General features: G+C 35.4%; 2 protein-coding genes across 4 annotated transcripts; one reads left to right on the forward strand and one right to left on the reverse strand.

Moving 5' to 3' along the window:
• Window positions 1-279: 279 nt before the first annotated feature.
• LOC110734307 (DNA mismatch repair protein MSH6-like) lies at window positions 280-10,605 on the forward strand. 2 transcript variants are annotated; one of them, XM_021914403.1, is made up of 21 exons: window positions 280-1,541; window positions 2,334-2,427; window positions 2,592-2,694; window positions 2,788-2,841; window positions 2,949-3,026; window positions 3,230-3,298; window positions 3,403-3,486; window positions 3,829-4,020; window positions 4,562-5,106; window positions 5,202-5,331; window positions 6,203-6,291; window positions 6,373-6,551; window positions 6,636-6,838; window positions 6,926-7,027; window positions 7,729-7,891; window positions 8,383-8,672; window positions 8,752-8,889; window positions 9,262-9,341; window positions 9,503-9,602; window positions 9,771-9,900; window positions 10,020-10,605. In XM_021914403.1, exons 1-21 carry the CDS (start codon window positions 680-682, stop codon window positions 10,250-10,252), a joined length of 3,918 nt encoding a protein of 1,305 aa, XP_021770095.1. In that variant the 5' UTR covers window positions 280-679; the 3' UTR covers window positions 10,253-10,605. The 2 variants fall into 2 exon arrangements, with proteins under 2 accessions (XP_021770095.1, XP_021770096.1); XM_021914404.1 differs by having other exon boundaries at window positions 281-1,541; window positions 2,952-3,026.
• Window positions 10,606-11,576: 971 nt separating this feature from the next.
• Window positions 11,577-16,142, reverse strand: LOC110734308. 2 transcript variants are annotated; one of them, XM_021914405.1, is made up of 7 exons: window positions 15,887-16,140; window positions 15,713-15,784; window positions 14,984-15,060; window positions 13,573-13,693; window positions 12,387-12,467; window positions 12,164-12,265; window positions 11,577-11,866 (listed from the first exon to the last, which is right to left on the reverse strand). In XM_021914405.1, the coding sequence occupies exons 1-7, from the start codon at window positions 16,016-16,018 to the stop codon at window positions 11,792-11,794; spliced, it is 660 nt and encodes a 219-aa protein (XP_021770097.1). In that variant the 5' UTR covers window positions 16,019-16,140; the 3' UTR covers window positions 11,577-11,791. The 2 variants fall into 2 exon arrangements, with proteins under 2 accessions (XP_021770097.1, XP_021770098.1); XM_021914406.1 differs by lacking the exon at window positions 15,713-15,784 and having other exon boundaries at window positions 15,887-16,142.
• Window positions 16,143-21,226: the final 5,084 nt, after the last annotated feature.

Consider the following 21,226-nt stretch of genomic DNA (forward strand, 5'->3'; position numbering starts at 1 on the left):
TCAAAAAATATCAAGATACTAAGGGGGATACTTCTCAGGGTTATATAATGTCGTTTGGAACCATATATTTTCATATATGTAGTCATAAATGTCTATGGTGGCCTTGAGTTAATAAAATCGACATATGTTGTAAACGGGTAAATTGACAATTTAAAGGCAAATTAGATGATTCCACCCACCCAAGTGGACTCTTGGGGTATATTGGGATCTATGGAAATCATGTTGACATTATTTTTTCCTAGGTCCAAAAAAATTCAAAAATAAAGGTTATAATACACAATTTCGGTTCAATTATGAAAATTTTCTCAAAATGAATTGAATGTGTGGGATATTCCAAGGTTAGGTTTAAGAATTGTGACTAAAGAATTAAAATAAAAGAGATTATAATACAATTAAGGCCATTCCTCCACTCTATAGCCACTAACTAGGTGGTCTAGGTCACACTATTTGTTTCTTACTTTCCCCAAAAAATAAAGCCGGAAACCAGCAAAACAATCTTCCCGCCAAACTACATTCTCTGTCTTCTGTCAAATTCCCGCCATTTCCCACCATTTTTACGCAATTTTCCTCACTATTTCTTCTTCCTTACCTCCATTCTCTCTCTCTCTCTCTCTCTCTCTCTCTCTCTCTTTATCTTCTTCCCTCTCTCTCTCTAACATTTACAGCGAAACTTTCATCAATGGCGCCTTCACGCAAGGTCACCAATGGCAGATCACCATTGGTAAACAAACAATACCAAATCACCTCTTTTTTCACCAAAGCTGATTCTTCTTTACCCAAATCAAAACCCCAATTATCCCCTCCTAAATCTAATCAAACCCCATTTCCCAAATCACAAAACCCTAACCCTAATCCTAATATTAGTCCGGGGTCATCTCCCCCAACTACCCCTTCTCCTATTAATGCAAAATCGAAGTCAAAATCGACACCTAAGCCTTTGTTGGTAATTGGGTCGCAAAAATCGACTCCAACGGGAGTGAATTTGAAGGGGAATTTGTTTGGTGAAGAGGTGGTGAATCGGAGAATTAGGGTTTATTGGCCGATAGACGAGGCGTGGTACGAGGGGTGTGTGAAGTCGTTTGATAAGGTTTCTGGGAAGCATTTGGTGGAGTATGATGATAATGAGGAGGAAATGATTGATCTTTCTAAGGAGGAGGTTGAGTGGATTGAAGTTGAAGGAGGGTCTTCTGTTAAGAAGTCTAGGAAGAGGAGGTTGAGGAAGGTGTCTATTGTGGTTGATGATGAGGAAGAGGAGGAGGGAGAGGGGAATGTGGGTTTGGTGGAGGACGATTCGAGCGACGAGGATTGGGGGAAGAATGTGGTTGTTGAGGAGGAAGATTGTTTGGAGGAGATGGACTTGGTGGATGAAGAAGAGGAAAAGGAGGTTGGGAGTTTGAAGAGGAAGAAGAGAGAGGTTGGAGGGAGCGGGGCGAAGAAGGGTAAGGAAGGCAGTGGAGAGGCGGCGAAATCAATTAAGAAGAAGAAAGTTGAGGTTTGTGTTTTTGGTAGCAAGCCGGCGAAACCTGTTGCCAATGTTCAAGGTAATTGATGGAGCTGATATATGTTATCTTACGTTGTCATTAATTTCATTTTTTTAAAAAAATAATTGTATCAGATGTAAGATTTTGTGACATATATAGTTCATATAATTGCTAAATGATGTTATATTTTGATGTTCTGTTCAGCAACAAGATTATATTGCCTCTTCAAATTAGAATAAGATATGGTTTCTTTGATTTATTACAGATTTCAGTGCTAATTGTCAATGTACCTCAACTTAGGTGGTTTATTATTAATAATAATAATATACTGTTTTGGTTTCAGTCTACTTATGACCTTTGTATTAGTAATACACATTGTTTCCAATCATGGAATATACAAATTTCGATAAAAATATTAGTAATGTTCCGTTATCCCAAATAGTATGAAATACTACGTATAGTATTTGAGCTTTGATGCATAATTTGTAGCTTCCAAATGCTTTTAATTAATACCCTTTTTTGCGGTATTTATGTGAATAATCAGTCTTGTATTCTCTCTTGTTATCAGCATTTTGCATGCTTATGTGTAATGATGAACTATTGAACTTAAAAATCAACGATCCTACTTTTCTTTGTGACTTTCTAAGCCTTTTCTCTTTATGCTTAATGATTGTTGAGTTTAAAACTTGACTGAAAGATTCAAAACAAGCACAATGCCTTTCTAGTTTCTATTCAATTTAGTTTGTTTGTCCGGTGTTGGCCAGTGCTTTATGTTGCCAGTAGTTTTTTATTTTTTTATTTTTTTTTATTTTATATTTATCCTTTTTATTGGCTTTGAACTGTCTTCTGCAGAGGCAAAATCACATAATGTTGTTGACAGCACCACTACTGATGCATTGGAGAGGTTTGGTATTCGTGAAGAACAGAAGTTTCCATTCCTTGGAAAGTATGTGCTAGTTCAATCCTTAGCTTCATGTTTTCATTTCTCATGTTGTGTAATGATAATGCACTTTGTTTTTTGCTGTGATCGATGGAAGTTGCTGGACCAGTCCTCTTGTTTTTCTTGAGGTGATATCTTATTCTATGGTGAATCCCTTTCTCTTTTTATAGGGATCGACAAGATGCCAAAAGGAGACGTCCTGGTGATACAGATTATGATCCCAGAACTCTTTATTTGCCCCCTCAGTTTCTTAAAAATCTGACGGGTGGCCAGGTAGATATGCTAAACATTTAACAATGTTTAATACTAAGTAATAAATATTTGCTGCTGAGCTTGTTTGATTTTGTGGTGTAATTTCCTTTGTAGAGACAATGGTGGGAGTTTAAATCGAAGCATATGGATAAGGTCCTTTTCTTTAAGGTATTACATTAATCATATCTGATACGCAAGACATTATGCTGTGACGGTTTCTGCTTTTTAATTATTTTAGTGTAACATCGGTAATGATTATGATTGCACTGTTGTAGCAGATGGGAAAATTCTACGAGATTTTTGAAATGGATGCACATATTGGCGTAAAAGAACTTGATTTACAGTACATGAGGGTATTTAAATTTTGCTTTATATTTATCTTTTATGTGCATTCCTATTCCCTTGTTAATTTTTTGAGGATTTAGTTCCTGTTTAGAACAAGTAAATTAAGAGAAGTCAACATGAAAGTATTAGATCTTACCAATCTTATAATTATCATTTGCTCACTGTCTATTATTCTTTCTATCAAGAGTCTGAAAATTGTTCATATTACCAGGGAGAACAGCCACATTGTGGATTTCCTGAAAAGAATTTCTCAATCAACGTAGAGAAATTAGCAAGAAAGGTTTGTTGTGTATCTATTTAATTTAAATGTGTTGTTACATATATTTGATGGAACCTGACTTGAGCTGGAGAAATGATTTCATTTGGGCTGGTTTGGCTTTGCAGGGTTATCGAGTCCTTGTAGTGGAGCAGACTGAAACTCCAGACCAGCTTGATATGCGCCGCAAAGAAGAGGGTTCGAAAGACAAGGTTTGGACATTCAGGGTTTTTACTTTGAGCAATCAGTTAATATGCTGCACTTATATGCCCCTTGCTATGATACATGCTTTCTATTAAAATATAAAACAAAAAGGAAATTATAGGGGAAAGTAAGCTACTCACGAGCTAACATTGTGCTAACTGATTGGCAATGCCAAGATATCCAATTTCCTTCTGGAGGTAGTGTTTATATAACTTGTTTATATTTATGAAAAATGTAACCCTTGGGGCCATCAACACAATCCCTTGTTCTTGTCGATTGGTTGATGGGTTGTTTAATAGCTTTGAGCTTTTTATTACCCAGGTCTAACTCCTAACCATTTGTACATACAGGTAGTCAAACGAGAAATATGTGCTGTAGTAACAAAAGGAACATTGACGGAGGGAGAGATGTTGTCTGCAAATCCAGAAGCTTCTTACATTATGTCAGTGAATGAAAGTTGTTCACTTTCTTCAAATAAGGAAGAACGCCTGTATGGTGTGTGCGTTGTTGATGTCACTACAAGCCAAGTAATTATTGGCCAGGTTCCTCTTTCAAACTCAAAGCTCCATGTATATTTTCTTCTAATCTGTCTGTGTGGGCTTGCATTTAATGATGGCATTGATGATTTTGTTCAAGTATTTTGAGGGTGTAGGTTTAGCTTAGTACAGGAGATGTCCAATTTTGCTCATTGAACAATTTGCTGAAAACTGCTATTAGCTTGATTTACTGTATTCACTTGCTTTTCTATTTCATGGGTGGTGGACTGGTGGTGGTGGTGGTTATAATAATGCCTTCATTTTTCAATCGCATGCTTATTTTTAGTCAATTATTTATTAACCCAGTTTTAAGGATTTGTTTTTAATAATTACCCTTCCCCTTGCATTTTTAATCTACCTTGAACTAAGATCAATTTGGACCCTTTGTCTCCTGTATAAGAGTACTCCTTCCTGGGGCTAGGTAAATTTTGAAATTTCAGTTTCTAATGGTCAAAAACTTGCTTTTAAATTATCTTCCCCTCCACCTGAAACAAAAATGTGTTGAATGTACCCTTATATTTATCATGACTCGTTTTCCCTTCTTCAGATAAAGGATGATTTGGAGTGCAGTACTTTATGCAGTCTTCTATCCGAATTAAGGCCAGTTGAGATTATTAAACCTGCTAAAATGCTTAGTCCTGAGACTGAAAGGGCTCTTACCAGGTATACTAGGAATCCCCTCATCAATGAGCTGCTTCCGAATGAGGAATTTTGGGATGCTGATAGGACTGTTCGTGAAGTCAAGAGATTCTACAGTTGCATCAATATTTCGCCGGTTCCTTCACAACAAAAGGAAGTAGCTGATGTCATCAGCTCCAGTATAAATGATGAGTCATGTTGGCTGCCAAAGCTCATAAGTGAGCTGTTGAGTGCTGAAAGTGATGGCAGTCTTGCATTATCAGCCCTTGGAGGGACCCTTTACTACCTGAAACAGGCTTTCTTGGATGAAAATTTGCTTAGATATGCAAAATTTGAATCACTCCCATGCTCCGATTACTGTAATGTCTTTAAGAAACCTTACATGGTGTTAGATGCTGCTGCATTGGAGAATTTGGAAATATTTGAGAACAGTAAGAACGGGGGCTCCTCCGGGTAGGTACCTTCACACTTTTGAGTTTTGTTGAAATCTTTTTTGGTTTTAGCAAATATGGCTTGGATTGATTTGATTTTTTTCCCCATCTGTAAAGGACATTGTACTCCCAGCTTAATTATTGTGTGACCGGTTTTGGGAAGAGGTTGCTTAAAACATGGCTAGCAAGGCCTCTTTATCATGCTGAGTCAATTAGGGAACGACAAGATGCTATTGCAGGCCTTAGGGTATGCTCTGCTTTCTGCTATTTTTAAGCTTATTTGACATTTTTGCTTTTAAATATCAATTTTGTATGTGATGTGAGTCCAGATCTGTTGGTCACAGATATATGCCTCATGCTTTTTGTTATTGCCAGTATTGTAGATTGGAGAATTAGCTACTTTTTATTTGTCAATACTTGATAGTAATGAAGTCCACATGGCTATTCCACTAAAGCACATAGGTTTGGAAGCATTGCCTTCATTGATTTTTCTCTTTAAACTACAGCTATTCATTAGACTTGCTGTCAGTTTTCGTAGTTTGGATATATGACCTGCTTCTTGCTGCAGCATATAGGATAGAAAGCTTCCGGTGTTGTGCTAAGTAATGAAGTCTACAGTCCACTTCATGCCTTTTTTGTTTAGATACATGAATCAATTTTACCTGCCTTATAGATCTTGGTATCAGTGTCATCTAAAGTGCATTTTTTTTTTAAGATGGCTTGTCCTGCTTGAAGTGTTGTAGAGGGAACATTATGAAACAATCTCTGTGTCGTTTTCATGTTCCCTGAACTAAATGAATGTCTCTAATTTGGAATGGTCCTTCACTCCTCAAATATCATGACTTTTATACCCCGTGTTATTTGCCTGATGTGATTATTATACATTTTTCTGCTTTTGTTTCTCTGCTTTTAACATCCTTATACACACTATGTCACAATGTTATGCACAGATGCAAATAAAGCAGGAGAACATTTCCTCTGTTAATTTCAACTAATAAACCACAAATCTTTCAGAGTCATGGTTTAGACTGACACTATGATTTATGATCCTTGATAGAACTGTTTTGTTTTGCTTCTTGTGAAAAATGGGTTCTAAATCATGGTTTTTGTTTTTATAGGGAAATATATCATTGGCGCTTGAATTTCGAAAAGAGCTATCCAAGTTGCCAGACATGGAGAGGTTGCTCATGCGCCTCTTTGCTAGCAGGTACAGCAATCCAGGGATCTGTAAAATTTACTCAATTTTCTGTTCCAGAAGTTCACCTTTTGGTCCAATTGTTTCATGCAGTGAAGCTAATGGGAGGAATGCAAGTAAGATTGTTCTTTATGAAGATGCTGCAAAAAAACAGCTTCAAGAATTCATATCAGCATTACGTGCTTGTGAAGTTATGATTGTGGCATGCTCTTCTCTAGGTTCCATCCTGGATAAAACTGACTCTAAATTGTTACATCATCTGTTAGTTCCTGGTACTGTCTAAACTGTCATATCAGCACTCCTGTATTTCAATCATTCTATATGCTGTGCTGATATTCATAGCATGTAATGTGCAGGCAAAGGTCTCCCCAATATGAGTTCCATAATAAAGGAATTTAGGGATGCATTTGATTGGGTGGATGCTAATAGTACAGGTCGTATAATTCCTCTTGAAGGAGCTGATGCAGAATTTGATTCTGCCAGTAAAAAGATTGAGGAGATTGAATCTGATTTGAAGAGACATATCGTGGAACAGAAAAAATTACTTGGCATCACATCGGTAATGAACACTTTATTAACTCAAAACCAAAACTTTCTCGTTGCATCTTATGTGCTTCATTAATTTGTCTCCTTGTGGTGTCTGTAGATTACATATGTTACCATTGGAAAGGACATATACCTGTTAGAAGTACCTGAAAGATTGAGTGGAAGTGTTCCCAGAGACTATGAGTTACGGTCATCCAAGAAGGTAAGGAAGTTGCGGAAAAGAATCCAATTGTGCATTTAATCAAGTGTTACTGATATGACTTGGATCCCAGTAGGCTGGCATATTGTTACCTGAATAGTGGTGTGTAAGCGCTATAAGTGGTGAGAATCCATTGCCATGGATGATACTTGAGCGAATAGTCATTGTATACATGTATTTTGAATTAATTGGCATATGTGGGATTTTGTATGAGACACTATAATCACCCCTTGACTGTTATTGGGATAATTTTGTGAAGTATTTAGAATTCTAATGTGATGTGAAAGTAAGTGGAATAATTGATTTTCTTTCTCTATTTTTCACTTGCAAGAATAATGTGGGACAGGTCAGATCCTTGAACTCCATGTTGTTCCACAATCACTCTGCTATTCTATTAGAGAGTAAATACTACTATTTTCACTTCTTTTTATAGTCCTCTCCCTTTTCTATGAATGTCGTCTGCTAATGTAACATTATCTACATCTTGACCTCCTTGTACTCGCATCAATATCAATATGTTTATTGTGGGTGTTGTAAATTTGGAACTTGACTGATTATCTTTTTCTTAGTTTTAAATCTTGTGTTTTGGTGGAGTTGAGTGATGAAAAGACCAATCACATTATTTAGTAATTAAATTTCTAGTGTGATACAGATGCAACTTAGTTGATTGTTTTATCTGATTGTTTCTTACCTGATTTCCACAGGGTTTCTCCAGATACTGGACACCATTTATCAAGAAGATGGTAGGAGAGCTGACACAGCTTCAAGCTGTGAAGGAATCCAAATTAAAATGCATGTTGCAAGATTTGGTAGGACGTTTTTGTGAGCATCACACAATGTGGAGAAGCTTGGTTTCTGCTGTTGCAGGTATATGGTACCAACAAATGTAGTTCTCTCTTGTCTCTATATTCTACACAACTAAAATCTTAATTTTAAGACAGTGTTTTGTTGGGTGGAAAACATGTTCCATGGATGTAATTTTTCCCAATATCCTTAGTTTGGTTTGTAAAAGGGTGGAATATGGCTTTCTCAGGGGTGGAAAATAGTTTTCCCTAGGATTGAATTAATCTTTATTTTTTAAGGGAAATCACAATTTTCTTTCTACTCCTTACCTCCCTTTTTCTCTTCTATCCATCTTCTCCCTCCCACTTCCAATTTTATTTCTCAATAATTTTTCTTGTAAGAAACCAACTAAAGGAAATTTAATTTACAATTATTTATCCATGAAAATTCTACTTACATTAATAATGTTTTCCATCAATCCAAACAGAGCCTTAATGTAGTCTATCAGATAATTTATTCTGTACATGGCATCAATTTAAGAACTATGGTTTAATTTTTCACTACTATTCGTGCAGAACTAGATGTCTTGATCACCTTGGTAATTGCAAGTGATTACTATGAAGGACCAACATGCCGTCCAAGTATTTCATCTGGGATCAATATTAATGAAGTACCTCAATTAGCAGCTAAAAGTCTGGGGCATCCTATAATCAAAAGCGATTCTTTGGGCAGGGGTACGTTTGTACCCAATGACATTAATATTGGTGGCTCAGATCATGCTACCTTCATCTTGCTTACTGGTCCTAATATGGGTGGAAAATCAACTCTTCTTCGCCAAATTTGCTTGGCTGTTATCTTGGCTCAAGTAAACCTCTCCTCATGCAAGTATGTTGAATTGTTATCTTGTTTCAATTTCTTTCTCCTCACATTTGGCTTTATTGCAGGTTGGAGCAAATGTCCCTGCAGAACACTTTGAGCTATCACTTGTTGACCGGATATTTGTTCGTATGGGGGCGAAAGATCACATTATGGCAGGACAGAGCACATTTTTAACAGAGCTTTCAGAAACTGCATCTATGTTGGTGAGATACTCTGGATCTTATTCCATGTTACTATTTTATCCTCGGAAAATTCATTAATAGTGTGCAATGAGATTTGTTTCACATTGTTTAAAGTTTCTCCTTTTGAGTCAATCATCTTAAGGCATTTAGTGAACAAGAGGTTTAACTTTTTTAGAATAATTTTGCCTTGGGTTATGATAGATTATTACTTATTACTAGCTCATTGTCAATGCTATGAGAATCTAATGTATGCATTTCAAATCTTTGTTGAATAGTTTCTTCTTTGTCTGCTCAAGATTATTAATCAAGACTCGAGCATGTGTAAATGTATGGAAGAAATTTTAGCTCCCTCTTTTTTTAGCTCACAGTTCTCCTTTACTTGGTTGCACACAGACATCTGCTACCCGTGATTCACTTGTGGCATTGGATGAACTTGGACGTGGCACTTCAACTTCAGATGGACAAGCAATTGCGTAAGTGTCTTTATTCAAACTAATTAGCAGCATTGCCTCATTTTACTGCCTATTAGAAGTTGTACTATGGACCATCATTTTTTTTACTTGAGATCAAGTGCACTATTGCAGGGTCATCTAGTGATCTAACTGCTTATTCTGCCTTTTCCGTTTCTCTACAGGGAATCTGTCCTTGAACATTTTGTCCGCAAAGTGCAGTGTCGTGGAATGTTTTCTACTCATTACCACCGATTAGCTATTGACTATAAAAGAGATCCCAAGGTCAATTTCAGTCTCTTGATTTTAAGTGTTTTTTCCATTGGAGAGGTTTGGTGTTTTTCCAACTGGTTCATGTAGGCTGTAGCTCATTACGAGAGCTGCTAATAGACGAGTCTATGCTAGGATTTTTTTTCTCTCGAATTGCCAGTTAAAATATTCTCTCATTTACAGGTCTCTCTATGTCATATGGCATGTCAAGTAGGAAAAGGTGATAGAGGTTTGGAAGAAGTCACATTTCTTTACAGGCTGACTCCAGGTGCTTGTCCCAAAAGTTATGGTGTTAATGTTGCACGGCTGGCTGGTAAGTTTTATGAAAATTCTTGCACTTTTAGAAACACCAAATTTTTAGCTGGGAGTGCATCTTATGATCATCTCCCAATCACTGTTCCTATGAATATGAACATCTGTCTTAAATTTCAGGAATTCCTGTTGGTGTACTGTTTAAAGCTGCTGCCAAGTCGAAAGACTTTGAGGCTGTTTATGGTAGGCACCAAGAAAGATCCAACAACAATGTCCCGGATTGGAATGAAAAGACCATTATATTCTTCCAAAATCTGATCGGTATTAGTTCTTCAGATGATTCCGCAAATTCAAGAATTGCCACACTCAGCCAGCTTCAGCACCAAGCTAGGATTCTTTTGGAACAAAATTGATTTGCTTGCATATGTTCACTCTTATCTCCAATTGGTACACGTCTCTCTAACATTAATATTATGTGTAATCTAGATAGCCACTCGTTATTAATTCGAGCACTTGCACATAAGCCTTTTAATATCCAGGATTAGGTTTTTGTTAGTTATTCTGATCCTGTGCATCCCCTAACCTTGTAGAAATAGGGTGTTCGCGTTGTATATCAGGTAATCCTTCTAATCTTGTACATGACTATTGTATCTATGTCAATGTCAAATATATTCTGAACTATCATTAGTCTATTTTTTTCCTTTTGAAGTGGCTAGTTTAATTATTGCGCTTGACAAAACCCATAAAACTATGATGAAATTGCATAGTATGAGGACTAATCTGGAAGCTATTATGTTGAAATATGTGTGTTTGCTGTTATCCTTTCCTTATGGCTTTCACAGGAAACTACCTTTTGCTGATTTCATTATCGAAATGTAATTAAAGCATGTTATATTTGGTTACTTGAAATTTTATCAATCTATATAAAAGCTGTTATATTTGGTAATTTTCAAAATAAAGGGATCATTGAAGAGGTACATTTTTTACTATTAGTTAGTTTTCAATATAAAAACTCGATAATAGGGATCGGTGGTTTTGTGAAAATGATACGACGATTAAAACGTTTTAGATGATTTTCAGAATAACACTCACTTAAGGATGGTTTCTTTATACTTTGGTTATTCACTACTATATATCTATGATATTATTGGTAAATATAACAAATATTCAATGCTTTGACTTCATTTTCACCCACCTTTTCTTCAGACGTGTTGGTATCATATTTATAATCTTTTGATGGCAGTAATGTTTGTTGCAAAATTTGGCTGTTCATCTGTCTTTGATGCAACTGCTTATAAGACTAAGGATTATTATATACTTCGTAAGTATGTATTATATTATATATTCTTGATATATATATTCATAAAACTTGGTCCAACATTTGGCTGTTCATCTGCCTATCTTCTATGTTACCTAAAAACAAGCAAAAGCAGTTGGTTGGTTCGTTGAAATTTTGTTTATGCACTCTGACAAGCTTTCAACTAACAAGGCACTTGTGACAACCATAAGCAAACTACCTTTCTTCCATTTCAAACATAGTTTCTACGAAAGATTAAAAATGCAACAATTTGACTATTGGTAGTATATTTGACAACACAAACATTGTCCATTAATTGATTATAAAGGTTTGATACAATGAAACTTTATACTCCGTATTGAGTATGTATTACGGATTAGTAAAAATATAAGTCAATGTTAGTATATGGACATTTCAAAAGTCAAATGTACTCGTAGTAATTGTAAAAAATAGATAGAAGTGTATTTTTATAAGATTATATGAGGGGGAATAATACAAAGTAAATTATGTAACTCTATAATAAATTAATAAATGTGAATGTAAAATCTAATTTCTTTTCTATTTTCCTTGAGGAATTATTTTTCATGTTTCCTAGTATTGATGTACATTGGTGTATTACAAGTAAGCAACTGTGAAAATGTGTAAAGTTTTCATGTTATCTCAGATGAATTTGCTCCTCATCATCATATGTATCATCTCTGTTGTCATTGGTATTTTGCATAAGATTTTCCTGAAATAAAAAAAATACAATCTTGTTAGTTAAATTGATACCAATAAATCAAGCTTATAGTTACATTAATGTTACTAATAAAGTCCCCATCCAATCCATCCCTTAAAGGCGAAGATTAATTTGGAAGTTATAAAAGTAGAATAAATAATTTGAAAAAAGAAAGAGTAGATTAAGTATTGGGAAAAATGGTTTTTTTAAATAGTAGAAGTGTATAAGGTTCGGGGACAATTTAAAAAGGAAATCGCAAAAAAGTTAAAGGACAAAGGAGTAAAACTCTTGAAAGAAGTAGAAAATTACATGAAGGATGCGATGTCGTCTAATGCTGTTTTGGACTGCTGATATTGTCCGAATTATAATGTACATTGGAATAATTACTCCACAACTTCGTAGGATTATTACCTGCAGTATTATGCAATAAGATTATCAGTTATCAGTCAAATGTATATATTTAGTAATTTATAAAGTATGAATTTTAGCTAAAATCAAATGCCAAATTTAAAGAAAAGATGGAGATTCTTACAGTTAAAAGTGAGAAGGGAGGTTGTTCTGCTCCTCCAAGTAGCACATCAAACATGTGTCTCGATAACAAAAGGAATGCAAACTGGCAATATTACAAGAAAAATCATGAATTAGTTTGTTGATTCCAAAGACAAGGGAGCAAAAATTGACCAAAAATTAAAGTATTAGAGTAAGCAAAAGAAAATCATAAGTGAGAATGATTAAAGCATTGTGAAACCTTTTTAGTGTAAGCTGTTTTTTTTCTTAAGATCATAAGTTCATTTAGCTAATTTTATGATTTTAAGACATTAATCCTTAGGAAATAACACGGTAGCCCATCTTGTGGCAAGATGGGATACTCGTGGTTGTTTGGAGTTTGTGTGTATGGGTCCGTTCCCGCAAAATCTTGTAATTTTAGCGGATTCTGATTTATAATAAAATGCCCGCTAATGTTTCCTCAAAAAAAAAAAATCTTGGAAAATAGCAAGTGTGGCAAGTCAACACCTGAAGACCCTATTGATCTCTTAAGTGATAGGGCAACAACTGAAGTCTATATTTGCGATCTTTTTTCAGCAATTATCATATCTCAATTTAGAGCACATACTCTTAAGTGCACTTAATAATCCACTGAAAATCCATATAGAAAAAGTAATCAGTCGTCACTGAAAATCGTCCACACAAACGCTCTTAAATAAAGAAGAATGCAAATCAAATACGAAAATTGGCGAATTTGGTACGTATTTAATGTGTTCAAAGCCGATACAATCGGCGAGCCTAATAGAAATCAATTAGCCTAATCTCATACACTTGAAATAGAAAGAATGATGATTAAGCGCCAGCTGGAATAATGCTATGGGTGGTCTATCTTCTAACATGCTTAGCTTAGTATAAGATTAAGATAGTGACATTAGCGATCATCATTAACCTAACAAATCAGCTACTATTATGATGTTCTATATATATTTTATTTTTTTCCAAAATTATATACTCCTTATAAATTTAACTTTCAATCGTGTATAACAGCTCTTTGTAAGTATGGGCCAGCAAAGTGTGCAATTTTGTGGACCCTCTTTAAGATTAAGACATAAATTGAGCTAACAATAAACATTATCCTTAGTTTAGATTCTTATACATTTATAAGCACAAATAAGGTAAATTTTTTTTTTTGGTGTGTAATTTATTTTGTTAATAATAAATGAATTACTCACAATAAGGGCTACTGTTTTGCAGCAAGATGCACTTCTTTCTGCTTCTGATGAGCATTCAGCAATGGCTAATAAGTCTGAATTTTGAGATTCTTGTTCTGTTCTTGGAACTTCCAAACTTCCCCTGTTGTCATATTTCGAATATTCTATTAGTATATTACACGACGAACATTTGATCAATTTAAGTAATACGAAGTACTGTCTAATAATTCAGTGCTACAATAACAACACATACTTTAGTTTAAGTTGATCACTTCAATATATTACACTTTTTATGGTCTAAACCTTAAACCTTTAGCATTTAACAAGTGATAAAAACTTTATTTTATTACTTACAAAATGATTAAGCAAATGAAAAAAGGGAAGCAAAATTTAAAGTTGTTAATAGCTTAAAAAAGGATTGACAAAAAAGTTACTAGATGTTTCTTATGACATAGGGAACTAACAATTTTAAATCCTCAATCATTGAGTAAATGAGTGTGACACTCAAAAATAATAAAATAAACCATAATATAATACAAGTATAAAACATAAGAAGTGACATAAGTATTAAGATTGAACTACTAAAATATTAGTGATAATATACCTAAGTTTAGTAGTCGGTAAAGTTGCCAACAAAGTATGAAAACCTTGAGAGGAAAATAAACCAACTTTGATTTCATTTGTATAGTGTGCCACTACAAAAAAAAAATACAAATAGGCGTGCTCTAGTTTTAATTTTATTATAATTTGAAGAAAGAAAACGTTGAAAACTTGACATCATTATGAACAACTCAAAAGAGGTACCACTTGCACTAAATAAAACTAGCTAATGTTATGATTTTTGAAGTTATATATCACACGGGGATGTAAGTTCTTGCCCTATGGAATAGTAATATATTCGGTATTTGTAATGAGTCCGGCTAGTTATCTAATATTTACTTATTCACTATGTTCGTTTATTGGAGGTTTTGGGTTAGCGTTACATTAATGTTATTGTACGTAGTACAGAAGAATAAAAAGTGGAGGTTTTGTTTGGTTGCACAAAGAAAATGGGGGAAGTGGAAATGGGAATTGGAAATTGGATGAGTTATTTGGTTGACAATAAAAAGTGTAAATGTGGGAATTGCAAATTCATGAGAATTGTGACTTCCTAACAAACATGGAAAGTTAATTACCTAACCCCCCAGGTAAGTCAAAGTTCTCATAATTTACAACTTCCTTCATCCCAACCAAACAAGTTTAGACAATTTCTAAGAATTGGATGTAGGTATTTAATTCCCATGAAATACAAATTTTCATGAAAAGAAAATTCACATATCAAACAAACAACACCTAAGAAGACATTTGAACCCAGGAGAAAAAAATTAGACGTTAGTAGGTGTAATATAGATGAGTTTGGTGTAGATAATCAAGAGGAATGAATATAAGTTACCTGATGCTTACAACTTGATCAAGTACCACAATATTCTTGGGTTGTTTGGGAATTGCTGTGTAGCCTGGTTCATATTTCTGCATGAATTAAAAGTCACTTTTTTAAAATCAAAAACTCAAATTTCCCACCATATTATAAAAAACATAAGATAGGCCAATAATTAATAAAACAGTGGGTCATAAATAATTTTGTAAGAAAAAAAGTACAACACCCAGAAAGTCAATAAATTTTTAACTTAAAAAAAGAGTCAAAGATTATGTTTTTTTTTTTTTCCCCTTTGCCTAAATATTCAAGATTTTTTATTTAATTAAGAAATATAAAAACAAAAAAGGAAAAAGATTGGAACTTTAAAATTCTGGGTTCAGGAAAAACTTTGAGTTGAAGACAACTAAAACTGAAGGCAAAGCCAAACGTTAGGGAGGGAAAACAGATTCTCAATTTATGAAAACAATTTTTTTTTTCTTATATTCGACTATCCTAAAATAAAAATTAAGTGCAGAAAATTAACTAAAATTGTACTCCATTGAAAAAAAAAATCATAATATTAAGCTGATTTATGAGTAATTGATTATACCGTTCATATAGGCTCGAAAGCAGCTTACTAATTTTTACTTTGTTCAACACAAAATTCGCTACTTCAAGTAAAATATGGTGCTATTTTTCTTATTTTTTAAAATTAATGAATAAAAAGAATGAAAGAGAGAAAAAAACAGGGGAAATAAAACAAACCTGTAAACAAATTTCACAAATAATATCTCCTTTTTCATCACACCATCTTTGAATGCATTCTCTGTGAGCAAACTGCTCAAAATAACAAGAATTATAAATTACCCAATGAAAAAAAAAAAAAATCATAACTTTAAATTAATAACATGATTAAGATTAACTAACATATAAATTTACCTTGACTGTTCCAGAACAAGAACAAGGAGCTTCTAATTTTCTGCAACTTTCAAACTCAGCTTCATGACAAATTCTACAGTAATTTGGAAAATTATTATCCAAATTTTCCATAAATAATACAACTTCTCCCATATTCAAAATAGTTAACTATGAATTTTTTGTCAAAATTCAAAATAATTTTATAGTTTTTCAGCTTTTTTTTTTCCTTTCTTTCCTCTGTTTTTTGGTTTGATGGTTCTTTTTGCTCTGTTCAGCTTGAAATGGAGTTTAAATAGGAGGATCAGAGGAGGAAGAGAAATTACAAAAATACCCTTACAATAATATTTTTGAAATGGATATGTTTAGTTTTTTTCTTTTCATCCACTTTGGCAGTCTTAGCTGTTTCTCTCTCCTAAACTTTTTCTCACAAGAAAAGTCCAAAATAGGGTTACATCATTTGGATTCCTAGGCTCCTAACTAGAAATACCAATTGTTGATTTCTACATCTAATTAAGTAATTAGAACTTAATCACTTTATTTTTCATATATTGGTGAAATTAGGCCAATAAATTATATATCTATGTTTGAATTTTGGGCTTATGTTAGTAATGCTTATTAGTATTTTATTTTTTTTGTTTTGATGGACTTAGGGTATGTCATACTAAAAGGGATGACAAATAAATAATTAAACAAAGACTTTTGGAATTGAACTTGAATTTAAGACTACTCTTTAGAAATATAAAATATACATTTTTTTAGAATTATAAATACAAAAAAAAAAAAAAAAAAAAAATTAAATAACAAGTACACTAATTGATATGTGTATTGTATTAAATGCTTATATGTAGTCAAAGGGTTGCAATATTCTTAGATTCCTTATATGTATTTTTCAAAGCCCTACATAAATACATGGGAATGTCTAATCTTGTATAGAATACGGAGTATATTATCAGGTGGATATTTAAGTTCAAAATTTTAGCTTTGTGCTCGAGAATTCAAAACAAGATGATATTTTATAAACGTTGGACATACAGTTTTACATATTAATTTGTAAACCACAAGTAGTGCATCTTTAATCCTTTGCACCACATAGAATCTTAGTTCCATAAATAGTCTCTACTAGTCATTAGTCAAGCCAAAATGTAGATCACTAACTAAAAAAAAAAAACAATCTTGTTTTGTTCTTTCATTTTAAGGAGTAGCATTACTTGCAATGATCTACTTGTACCGCAACTTTTAGAAAAAATAAAAATGTCCTGCGTTTTTCAAGTATATAATACTACATATAAAATATGAAGTATATGAATTTGGAGAATACTTTGTATTATAATATAATTAGATAATTATCTAATATAGCTCATATATTGCATACAATATAATTCGGTTACATAACTTTTTTGATCTTGGGTTGGAAGTAAAGGGATACACGTACACACTAACGCGTTCAAAGAGATCTTGACCATTTCTTGTATAGCTTAGCAATGGAATTTCCCATTAATTGTCAACGAGTTATTAATTTTTGCAATTTTGAATGGAGAAAAAACCTTATTGTAAAGTCAATATAGTATGTTGTAGACTTGTAGCCAATCTTGCATTAAATGATCCGTTATTAGATTGTGCAACTTTCTTGATTTAGAAGGATTATTATATATTTCTTAGATGTTTCCACATTATTACAACAATTCTTCGATTTTCATATTAATAGTCTTTTTGAAGGTATCTAGCTAACTTATAATGTGAGCTGTGAAGAACTTTAATGTCTCGTTTGGTAATGGAAATGAACTTATAGATAAATTTGAAGAGAATATTAGTTATTAACATTAGTATTCATTCTCATGATCATTCAAGATGACCACCAAAATTAAATGTCCATTCTCAGCCACCTTTCAAGTGGTAATGAATGGTAATGTATGTAATAATATGAAGAAAAATACATGCTTAGGGGATGAGATTGATTGAGTTCCCATGAATAATATTAAAGGTTTTGTATTTCATATCAACTTTCACTAAAAATTCATTTCCATTACCATAATTTATTGCCAGCTGTCAAGCGGACCGTAAATTAACACAGATTCTACATGCCAGGCATGGTATTAAATAGCTAGATAACAATAATGGTAATGAATCCAATTGTAAATTTGTAAATAAATTATTATGGGATAATAGAAGACCAACCAATCAAAACACATTATTGTTTATCCAATTTGTATGTAATTTGTTGATTATTAACCGATGAAAACCTAACTTGTGCAATTGTATGTTTGTTTATTTATTGAAAAGCTATTGCGTGAGGATGTCCGCACGCAAATTTCCGTGTGGCTAGCTTGGCTTATATGTTTTACTTGTTGGCTGATATATTTTATGTGTTGGCTGATATGTTTCATTTATTGGCTGATATGATTTTTTGTTGGCTAATATATTCTTTTTGTTGACCGATATGTATTTTTTAAAATTTTTGATAGGTTACTTTTGTTGGCTGATATCAGACGTTATTTGGCTTATATGTTTCTTAAGTTGGCTGATATATTTATTTTGTTGGCTGATATGTATATTTCAATCGTTGGCTTATATGTTTCATTTTATTGGCTGATATGTTTATTTTGTTGGCTTTCCTGTTGCTTTTGTTTGCTGATTTCATCCTTTTGTTGGCTGATATGCTTCCTTTGTTGGCTGATATGTTCATTTATGTTGGCTGATAAGTACCTTTTTTTGGCTGATATATTCCTCTTGCTGGCTGATATAGATCTTTTGTTGGCTGATATATTCCTTTTGTTGACTGATACGTTTTTATTAATATCTTTTGTTTCGGGGTTTTTTGATGTGTCCTGCGGGAGAGTTACAATTCCAAGAATGCCCTTCGACACCTGTGCCTGCAAAATCACGAAGACTCCTGGGGGTAGGAGCTCCGCCTCCGACGATCAAGTTAGTAAAGATACGGAAGGTAGAATGCACGTAATGTAGAAGTTACTTCTCGCGTAATGGGAGAATTCTGCAATTAATATTGCTCGGGGTAAGTGTTTTTCTTTTTGAGGAGTATTCAATGTGAACAACAAATGTTCCAGCCCTGCATTAATGAGGGTCCTTCCACTATTTATAGTGGGGAAGGGATGGTTTCCCTTTTAGGGTTTAGAGGACACGTGTCAGCAGAGGATTGGAGCCCTGCTGACCAACGGCTGGATGCCACGTGTCACTAGGCCATTGGGCCACGTGTTTAGGGTATTTTTACCCCAAACATTTGCCCCTCACTGGTGCTGACGTGGCAGGGTGCCACGTGGCGCCGGTGAAAGGTTTTTTTTTTTTTTTTTTTCAACTCTTCAGATTCTTTTTGAAGGATGGAAAAGCAGAAGGCGAAGAGTCACGACTTTTCACCTTCTGGGACAAATTCTATAAATAGGAGAAGATGTCCCCCGAGCTCTCATTTACAAACTTTGCCAAATTTCTGAAAATTTGAGAGCAGCCGGCAATTTGAGAGTTGAGAGCATTCGGAGCTGAGATTCGTTGAGAGCAACCGGTCTACAGACCTTCTGGGTCGTTGCAAGCTAGCCAAAGGTTTTCGAGAGGGTAATCAGAGAAACCCAGCCGGATTTTGAACCGCCTGCGTCTTCGCAAGCATCCCAAAGAATTTCCAGATTTTCTTCTAGGTACCGTCTCTATTCTTTCTAGCTTTTTCATGTATTTCCGTTTGAGTCTTTTACTCGTATTTTTGTTCATTGGTCCCATAAGTAGATGGACCCCTTATACCCATACCCGGAACCTAGCTGTGAACTCAGCCGGTTTATTAGTACGGCTGAGTCTAGAACTGGGTCTGCCGCCTCTATTCTTTGGGACAACCCTTTTTCAACACCCATATCGACCGACTCTGTGTCTGTGCAGGACACAATGGCCAGAATCCAGTCTACTGCCAGAGATCCCAACTACAGAAGTGGGAGCTCAGATGAGCAGCCGCCTGAGGTCCCAGCTTCAGGCGGTGAAGTAGAGCAAGGAGAGGTAGAGCAGAGAGGCTCACCCGGGGGCGCTCCTAGCACCCCGGGTGATAGCATTTTAAACGAAGAGACTGCTCCCCTCCAGGAGACCAGAGAGCAGGTAGGCTCTGATAAGGAGGTCTCCAACTCCCCAGCCGGCTCTGATGCCGGTCACGTTCAAAGTAGCAGTAGCAGCTACTTAACCGAATCTGAGGATAGCGAGGAGGCGGAGAGGCCTTCTTGGGATAATAGGAACGATCCTCTCATGATCGCCGTCTCCTCTAAGGACCGCGAGCTCATGCGGGCTGCGCTGCCAGATTTTATCAAACGGCGGCCGTTGGGGGGTGACTATACAATAAAAATCCCGGCTGCTCTGGGAACAATATGGTGGGAGGATGGACAACCGAACGCGAACGCTTGGTTCAGGTGCTACGAGGCGGCCTTCGTGGCCGGAGTCCGCTTCCCTCTCCACGACACAATAAAAGCCATACTTAGGGGGTATGGCCTAGGTCTCTGGCAATTAACCCCCAACTCATGGGTAAATATTTTAGGGTATATCGCCGCCTGCGAGATGCAGGGCCTCAACCCCGGCTGGGAGGCGTTTGCCCACATGCATTACTTGAGTAGGAGCCCAGGCGGCTGGAGAGCCTGGTATACCTTGACCACCCAGCCCAAATACCTTATGACCTTGGACAAGCCATCCAAATGGTCGGACTGGAAGCACCGGTTCTACTTGGTTAAGGCCCCAACTACGGTAGAGAACAGAGAATTCCGGATCTACAACCGGAAACCAGAACTCTTGGGGACCAAGTGCTGCCTGCCCCCTGTCCCGGAGGATGATAGAGAGACCATCCTTGACTCCGGGTTTTTTGAGTTAGTTCCTGACACCCTCTCATCCGGAGAGATAGTAAGGGTACCTAGAAACTGGGTGCCCAAACATGAATTTTTTAGGGACGAATGCTTCTTGTCCGCTTGTGGTCTAAGCAGCATGTTTAAAAAACGTATGTATTCGGAACTCAGCCGGTTTCTTTCGAACCGGATGCTTTTATTTCCTTGCTTATTTATTATTCTAACCGTGTGCCTTCCTCTGCAGAAGAAGCCAAGAAAATGCTGCCCACCGAGAAGACACCGGCTAGGTTGGCTGCCGACATCCGGAAAGCCAATCTCGAGAAAAAACTTGCTGCCCAGGCGGCGAGGAAGGTATAACCGTCTGATCCTTCTCGTTTATTTCAATCCTTTTATCCCATAACTTATATTTTTCTCGTTTACAGGACGGGAAGCAGATGCCCCGATCCCTTCAAAAACAGGTCAGGCCTCCGCCGACCCAACAAGAGTCTGCATCCAAGGTGCAGAAGACAGCCGACCGGCAAACTACCGGCGGCAAATCAATAAAGGTCCC

This window comes from Chenopodium quinoa, unplaced genomic scaffold, assembly GCF_001683475.1.
Source record: "Chenopodium quinoa cultivar QQ74 unplaced genomic scaffold, ASM168347v1, whole genome shotgun sequence".
Taxonomy (NCBI): Eukaryota; Viridiplantae; Streptophyta; class Magnoliopsida; order Caryophyllales; family Amaranthaceae; genus Chenopodium; species Chenopodium quinoa.